Source organism: Toxotes jaculatrix, chromosome 17 (genome assembly GCF_017976425.1).
Source record: "Toxotes jaculatrix isolate fToxJac2 chromosome 17, fToxJac2.pri, whole genome shotgun sequence".
Lineage (NCBI taxonomy): Eukaryota > Metazoa > Chordata > Actinopteri > Toxotidae > Toxotes > Toxotes jaculatrix.
Window position 1 is genome coordinate 18,913,495 of NC_054410.1, and position 8,917 is coordinate 18,922,411.

Consider the following 8,917-nt stretch of genomic DNA (forward strand, 5'->3'; position numbering starts at 1 on the left):
GCTATTATGTAAAACGGTCCAATCGCGTGTCATATTTATAACTGATTTTATTAGAAAGAGGTTATCATGATCCATTGTCATGTTAAATCGTCTTTATAATATAAACTTCTATAAGAAGGCTTAACATAAGCACATTATTATTAAAACAGTGGTGGCACAATGCTACATCAGTAACTGCAATGGAAATATATCACATCATTGTGAATCATTTCTATCCATAGAGCAAATGTGTGACCTATGCTAGTAGCTACTATCATTGTTATTGTTTTTAAGGCTACAACATCAACAAAGTATGTTAGATAAGCTAGGACAGTTTTGGCTTATAAATAGAAGCAGTTTTAAGTCTTAATCCAACAATAATAAGACTACATAAACTACAACATCTACTGCTGTAGTCCAAAGGTAAAATATGACTAAGAATAGTACTGAAGAAACTCAAAACAGCTTGGCTTCATCCTACATAGGACAGCTTGTAAAAGTTCAACAACGCAGTTTCAGCTTATATACTGTGCAATTATTTTAATGACAAAAAGTGTTGCCTAACTGCAAAGTACTGTAACTAGGATACAATGCTTGACCTCTTGGCCTTCTTAAGAATGTCACACTTCTTGCGATTAGGGCGCCGGCAGCGTTCGTCAATGCTTGGCACACATTCATAGTGCCACACCTCCTCCATCTTATCCACAGGATACACCGCTTCCACATAATGACGGATCAATCTGAGGCGCACGGGGTCGAGCTGCTTCTTGTTGCAGGCGCCCGAATGGTTGTACTGCAGCCGCAGGTTCTCCTGGGTGAAGAGCTCAGGGAAGAGGCGCACCAGCAGGCGGGCAGCAAAGTTCCCAACAGAGAGACTCTGCTGGACAATTTCCCGTACCTCGGTATCTGAGAGCAGGTAGACAGACGGTACAGGGAAGTCAGGTTTGGATACAGTCAGTTCATCCAGGGGAATTTTGCAAAAGTCTTTGCTGCTTTTCTCAGGAGGTAAAGAGGGGATATCTGGATCCTCTCTTATATTATCTGGATTGAGCTGGTTCAGGTGGCAAAGAAAGTCCTGCTCTGAGTCTTGACCATACACTTTGCGCTGCTGCAGGTAGGATCGCCTCTGCTCTGTGTCACGTCTCCTACACCTCTCATCGAGTTTTCCCACAAATTCTAACATCCACACTCTATCGTTATTGGCCCGAGGGTAGACTAACTGCACATAATGACGGATCAGGTTTACACGAACAGGGTCCAGCTGCTTTTTCCCTAGAGAACCACTGCAGTTGTACTGCTTTCTTGTGTTCTCGTGGGTGAAGAGCTCAGGGAACATAAGCACCAGCAGCCGAGAGGCAAAGTTCCCAATGGACAAGCTACATTCATAGTTGTTCTTTAGCTGTTCCCTGGACAAGAGGTACTCCTGGGGGACAGAAAAGTCAGGTAGAGGAATCTCCAGATTGTCAAAATCCACGGGTGTAAGCAGTGACTTTTTGGATTTGCGACTGGGCCTTTCATAATCGCCCATCTCTGGAACCTTAATAATAGAAACATCTTCGGGAAGGCTGGCCAAGTCGTAGCTCTCATCGTTGATATTGTCAGGTTCGCTCCCGTTGCCATTGCTGTGAGGACCCTCGAGTGCATCCTCCATATGCTGAATGCACACCTGGAGCCAGCTGTCCTCAGGCACATCAGGAAAATTTGCTTCCATATACTTCCTTATTATTTCCATCTTGTCAGAGTCCAGAATTAGCTGCCCCACACTACTGAAACTGCTGGAGCCTTCAGGCATTTTCCCCTCTTCAAACACCTCGGGGAAAAGACGGTGCATAAGAAAAATAATTAAGTCCTCAGGGGAGGAGAACTCATCTAGCTCCTCTGTGGCTTGTGTACTGAAAGCAAGGTCTGACACAGCCAGGCTGCTTTGCTGGTTATGCAGAGCAATATGCTCCTCCTGACCCTGCTCATTAATGAAATGGTAGGTTTGAGGATGCTCAGCTTTTATCCCAGCACCTGTGATTGTCTGCTTCCTGAGCAGCCGAGCACTCTCCATGTCCCTCTGCGCCCAGAAGCGATTAAAGAAGTCATTAATTTGAAGGAGACATTCTTCCTGCCAGACGCTGTTGTTCTTGACCGAAGGGTAGCATACCTCAACATAGTTACGGATCAGCTGCAGATGCAGCGACTCCAGCGTTCTCTTGCTTGCCATGCATTCATGGGAGCACTCCCTGGCTTTGAATAGCTCTGGGAAGAGATGCACCAGCAGCCGGCATCCAAGCTCCCCAGCGCTGGATGTCTGCTCCATCAGCTGGTTCAATTCGTCACTTGTTAGTAGATATTCAGGGGGAGGCTGGAACTCTGTCACCATCTCAGCTGGTTTGATCTGCTTTTTTATCCGCATGACTTCAAGGGTTAACAAGTCCACTTTACTATGCAGTTGTGTCATGCTTGAATTGAGGGTATTGAGAATGAAAAACATTTTCTCAATCAGTGGATAGAGGCTAGAGTTAGTTGTCGAAGCTTGGCCTAAACCGTCCGTAATGGGGAGGCTCTCCACTTGGCCATTTTCCTCTGGACTCTGGAGCTTGGATGACAGGATGCTGCTGTAGTTGAGCTGGTTTCCGGCACCATGCGTGGCCTGCTGCTCCAGACTTGGTGTGTTCCTCTTCTCCGAGATCCTGTGGGAGATGCTGAAGAGGGGCTTTCTGTAGGAAACTCTGGATTTCTCCTGGACGCAATCCCTCTTCTCTCCAGTTGTGGTGAGGCAAAGAGGCTCATGTCCGCTGCTCTCATCTATCAAGTGCCTCTTCATCTAGACAGAGGGAAAAAAATAACATTCAAAACATATATATACTGCACGAGACACCTTAACATACACAACAAACAGGATATGCAGATTGTCCCTGTTGTATTTTTATTTTCTACGGTAGATAACACGGTTTGAGGTTAGCTTACCTCACCAGAGACTCTGGCTCTCTTGCTGCTGGTGGACTGATCTGTATCAGGGCCCATCTCTGCAGACGTCCGTTTACCAGTCTCAGCGGATTGCTGGCATATAGCATAGTCCTCTGTCTCCTCCTTAACATCCTGGACATCCCTGTGTTCTGCAAATGATGAGAAATTCATGTTTTCTGTGTTGTACGACTTCTGCTCTTCATATGATCAGATTGTTTCTTTTCCACCTCACGTGTTGACCCACAGATATTTCACCTAAAAAATCAACAGGTTTATGGTTTTTAAACCTGAACACGAAGATTTAATGTCAAACTTCTAATAGTTCCGCACTGAAATAAATGGACCTAGCTATGCTATACGCCAACAGTTTTTTAATTATTACATGAGCTACAGGGAAATTTTCTGCTGTTGCAGATGCAAAGATAAAGGTTGCAGAACTTGCCTTTCTCAAGCATTGCTTCATCTGAAACTTCCCCATGCTCAGAGAAATTCATAGCCTAGAAAAACAGGTCACAAACACAAAGTTACTGAAAAACTGTGTGTAATAAACATCAATAAGCAAACATACGTAATGTGACATAAAAGTAACTGATAATAATAATGACAATGAATTAAATGAATCATTGAAATAAATTTTGACAGCAAAAATGAACCAGTTCCAGCGTCTCGAATGTGTGTTTTCTTAGTCTTGCGTCATAGTTGTGTGAATATCTTTGGGGTTTGGACTGTTGGTTTAACAAAAGAAGATATTCACAAGACATAGGGACGCATGTCTTGTGAATATCTTCACAAGACATGCGTCTTTTCTTTTTCACTACTTTGCTAACATTTTATAGACTAAATACTTGATCAGATATTTGAGAAAATAATCAATACATTTCAATAATGAAAATAATCTTTAGTTTCAACCCTTGGTGACAGACATTTCACAAACAGGATTAAATTCTACCAAGAAAAGAAAACACAGTCAAGTTAAAATGGTTAAAATGGATCTGGATCTGGTTAAAATTATGAAAATACACTTGCTGGACCTCAAACATTTCAGTGAACATGTAAACATGCAGTGGCTGTGTGCTGCAGCTATGACACTCGGCATGTGATCAGCCGCAGCCAAACACATTAACTGCTAACAGCCTGAGCAGATTAAACTCAAATAAAACGAGCTGTAATATCGACTCATTTTCTCCTACAAAGAAAAAGTAGGCACATTGTTTTGGTGGAGACTGTAGTGCATGCCACCGTACACTGAGTTGCCTCCTAGCTCTCCTCCAGCCTTTATTAACCAGCTACTTCCTCATTCTTCCGCCCATGAACCCTTGAACCATAACACAAGACAAACCAGCAGGGCGCACGTAACTCTTGACAAAGCTCCGTCAGAAACTTACCATTTTAACCACACTGCGGGTCATTATGGGTCTCAACACACGGCGTTTCTCTAATAGTGCAACATTTTGTTTGTGAATTTTAATGACGCGGCAATGTTTGCGTGGACGAGCCCCCCCTCCTCCTCCTCCTCCTGCTGCTCTGACTCTTGGTAAATTAACGGTAAACGCGCGTGACCGGCGGTTTGAGCTCACCTTTACGAGTCCATGCGATCCCTCGGGACTGTTAACGACGTGTTGGACATATCCGCGGCCTGTCACGGTGCTTCGTTTGCAGGGAACTGTTGTTCTTCTTGTTGATATTTTTTTTTTCTCGCTCGGCTCCTGTGCTTTCTCGCGTGACGTGACACGGCGCGCGCCTGCTGTGTCACTTCCGCACAGCTGTGGAGAGAGGCAAGGTAAAATAAACCAAACTGCTAGTATAGGTGCGCTACCGTTTAAATGGAGCGACGTTACTGTTTAACTCATATTATTATATACACACGACAGCACCAACATTTTTTAATTCAAGACTTATACTTGTAAAAGTGTATGTTTTTTTTTAACAGAGTTGCCCTGAATAGCTGGTTAGATATTTTCTTAAACTTTGGGTCCTCAGTACTGATCAGGGGGTTTGTTGGCACGATTGGCAACATTAAATAAAATAAGACATGCTATTATAAGAAATATGATGTTGTAACTTGCTCTGTGCTGTGGTGTCATTATAATAGTTACAACTGTTCCTCTCGAATACTGTACTGTGCTAACTCATTTTAAGAGTTACTACTGTGTAGTTTACAGAGTGGTGTTGATCAAGCCCATAAATAGTCATTATTCGACATTAGCATACTACGACAACCTGCACATGCAAATATTGTTAAAAATATTGTTTTATATAATGCCTATGTATAAATGTATTTCTATAAATGTTGATGTCACAGCCCCATCAGCCTGACTTTTTCCAATGTCTGCGATTGTAAAACTTGTTTAATTAATCAAAAAGAGAAGCAGGCAGGAGTGATACCTCTTGTTTGCAGAGAATCTCTGTCCATCCTGAACCATGTGTCCAACATTATTTGGGCAACATCGCCCTCAAGTGGAAAGAGTCTGCAACAATATGAGAATGAGCTCTGATCCTACCTCTGTAACTCTGATATAATGTAGAGTGTCTGTCACTCTTGCGCTTTTAGGCTGTGGGTGAATCAGGAGGATATCAACAGTTTAAGTGGCACAGACTTATATTAGACCATGAAGAACAATTTAAGAAGATCCTTTTATTGATAATGACTTGGCAAAGACTGTGATATGTGTAAAACACATTACTGCAATTCTCAAACCACAGTGTTCTTGTAAATTACATTATAGATTAGAATTAATTATCAATTTTCATGCTGATGAGTATTTTATATTGTGTTTTTGATGCTGCATCAGATGTTGACTTTCGCCTCCAAATATACCTGGGGACTGAGTTTTACCGACACCTCTGTCATCCTGCATGCAACTCTTTATTAATCGAGGTAATGATCTTTAAATTCTGTTGTACAACAGATTGAGACACAATTTGTATGAGTACCATGTTCAGTAAAACTTTACTCCTCTATCTACAAAAAACTTTGTATATATTCCTTAATGCTCAAAGTCAGTCAGTCAGTTGTGTGTGCACCATGGACTGTGGTGTGCATAAAAAACCCTGATGTTAGGGATTTTTGCTGTTCACTCAAATTAATCACTCAGCATTAATCACAGAGTTATTATGACAGCCCAAATTCAAAGATTATGGAGTCAAAACTTCAAAAAAATGAATTGCTGTGAAATATTTTAGAAAAGGCTACCATATGAAGCTTTACCATATTGTTGCAATCAGAGAAGTTTTGATTTTGTAAAGGGCACCATTGTTTAATGGTAACCCAGCTGGTTAGTTGAGCAGGTAAACTGGTTTGGACTGATGAACCGAGATTTCAGTCAGTCAGAGGTGAACAGGAAACCTCACAGCACCATGATTCCATCTTAATCTTTGGCTATTTCATGCACAGAAGCACCCAGTGTTCTGTCCCCAGCCACAAATATGTCGATACAGAGATGATATAACAAGACAATGTGTGGCTGGTGGGGTTCTCATTATTCGACTAATGAGCTGTCTCCATGGCAGTCTGATCTGTCAGCCAATGAAGCGAGCCGGCCCTGTGCAGGGGGAAGCATGGCCCAGGGTCAGTCAGGCGACGACTTACGACGAGGGGCCAGTGTGCAGCACTTAACACCGGGAAGAGCTCGTTAAAGTGTCATTTTTGGCCAATATGCTCGTCTGTGTTGAGGAGGCCAATCAGCCATACTGTTCCCATCTCAGGAGAATGACTTTCATCCATCACTGTCAGCCATATGATGATATTAGCAGGTGTTTACTGATAGGCCATAGAGAAGAAGACAAATGGAGATTCTAATATCTCTCCACACTCATTCTCTCACTCATTTTACATACAGGCTTATTCCTAATAGGGTCACAGGGGCCGCAGGGAAGGGAGGTAGGGAAACACCATGACCAAAGTAGACAATGTCCATACAGACATGTGTTGTGTCCAAACTTTGTATTCACACAAAAATTGTATGAAAAAACCGATTGTTTTTGGCATGTTTGGGTGTCCGTGAATATGATTACATTCTTCATATAAAAGCTAGATACTGAATGATGGAGTTTCTTGGCAATGTGGATGACACTACTCCTGAGTTATTCAGTTTCTTCCTCTGTGGGAGGAACATCACACCAAACTACATTTAAAAGATCATTTTAAACAGTTTTTCTGTAGTAGTAGGTACACACTTCTCAGAACATGACTTTGACACATTTTACAACTGGTTTGGAGTGGCTCTTCAGTTTGGCAAACAAACCGCGAAATTCAGCAGCCAGTGAGCAGTAATAAGCAGGGACATCTGAAAGAAAATGAAAACGTAGCAGTGCTTCAACCAGTGCTTGTTGTTTTGTACCACCTTCTAAAAATAAAATGTTAATAAATAATAATTACTTTTTTATTCATAAATAAAATAAATAAATAATGTCCTTAAAGTCTTTTAAAGGGTTTAAAGGGTTTTTACAATAATCCATCCGATACACATTTGTCAGTGTTACGAGCTGTTAATAAATGGATTGTGTCTGAGATTCTCTGCAAAGGGGCACAGATTGTACTCATCAGTTTCAGTTTACTCATCAAGAAGAGCACAGCTCAATCTGTGGAAACATTTGTATTATATGTTTTGTGGATCTGGAGGGAGTTTTCCAAAGTTTGAAATAATAACCCTAATGTGGTCATTGGGGTTGTCAAAGCTTTGGCTCAACACTTAAACTTTGTGTGTGTGTGTGGGGGGGGGGGGGGGGGGGCAGAGTTTCCTGTACCATTCAGCTGTTAGGTGGGTCAGTCTGCTGTAAAAGAATGCCATTAGTTTGTGTGAAGAGTCATGATGGTATGCCCCAGAACCTTTTTTTTTATCCTAAAAAGGAAAAAAAAACTTTAGAAACACAGAATACTGTTATTTTTTGGTTAACTTTTCAGGATGTCATCACAAAAACTGACTCAAAAGATTTGTCATTATTTGAACCGGAGCTGCTGTTTTCGTAGGTTTTAAGAAGACTGACAGTTGCTCTGTCCCCAGCATCCACACTGGTTTTTGCAAGTGTGTGTGTCTGTGTATGTAATGGAATCTGTTGGACTGTGCTGACCGACTCTCTCCACTGGACCCTGCTGTAATTACACCACTCATCGTCTGGGCCGGGCACACTAGGGCCGCTGTTACCCACTTCATGTTTTGCATGTAAACTTATAGTCTTGCCAACTCTTGCTTTCATGATACCCAAGACTCTCAAGCTGGAAAATGTAAGCAAACAGAGAGTCAGGTTTCTGCTGTGCAGGATATAAAACTGTCAAACCTCACTCCTTCCTCATCCTGCTCTTTATTTGGGCTCGGTTGGAGATATCAGAAAGATTCATGCTGGCAGTAGCTATCTTGTCAAGGAAGAAAAAAGGCTCCGATTTCTGTTCAGCATTAAACATTTAGCTTTACCACTGAAAGAACTATGTTTTCCTCTTGAAGTTCAAAACCAAAAAAACCAACAAAAAAACAAAAAAACACCAAAACACATCCCATCAAATCCTCTTCTGCAGTGCCTGGCTGATTTCTACTGGGGGCATCTATGCAACAGTTTCATTGCTTGGACCAGACCTCATTTCTTGAAAAAGTTTTGTTTAGTAACTATATTTGTCATTCTGGCAGTGCCCCAGCCTTCTTCTCTGTTTGGTCCTTTTAACTTTCCATGTAACTTTCCTCATGTCTCCTCACAGCAAGGATAAATATTTCATGAAGAGCCTGAGGCTTTCCCTGGCACATGCTGTACCCAGGAAGCCTAAGCAGCGGAAACCAAACAGTAGAGGAAGTGGACGTACAACCCAGCAACAGACAGGAGCTTGTTTTTGAAATAGTTCACTCCACATCACCTCCTCTTGCACTTCAACCCCACTTGGCTCTTTTATGTCCTATCATCTCCCCTTCCCTCTCACCCACACCCTTCGCTTTGTTCCTCACCCACTCTCACCCTCTGAGTCCCCTTCTCCACCACTACTGCTCTGCGCCATGCT

The 8,917-nt window shown here is 42.2% G+C and overlaps 1 protein-coding gene across 2 annotated transcripts; it reads right to left on the reverse strand.

The window, feature by feature from the left end:
• Positions 1 to 19: 19 nt before the first annotated feature.
• On the reverse strand, positions 20 to 4,647 carry bend3 (BEN domain containing 3). 2 transcript variants are annotated; one of them, XM_041061298.1, is made up of 4 exons: positions 4,512 to 4,647; positions 3,377 to 3,431; positions 2,935 to 3,083; positions 21 to 2,791 (listed from the first exon to the last, which is right to left on the reverse strand). In XM_041061298.1, exons 2-4 carry the CDS (start codon positions 3,426 to 3,428, stop codon positions 560 to 562), a joined length of 2,433 nt encoding a protein of 810 aa, XP_040917232.1. In that variant the 5' UTR covers positions 3,429 to 3,431; positions 4,512 to 4,647; the 3' UTR covers positions 21 to 559. The 2 variants fall into 2 exon arrangements, with proteins under 2 accessions (XP_040917233.1, XP_040917232.1); XM_041061299.1 differs by lacking the exon at positions 3,377 to 3,431 and having other exon boundaries at positions 20 to 2,791.
• Positions 4,648 to 8,917: the final 4,270 nt, after the last annotated feature.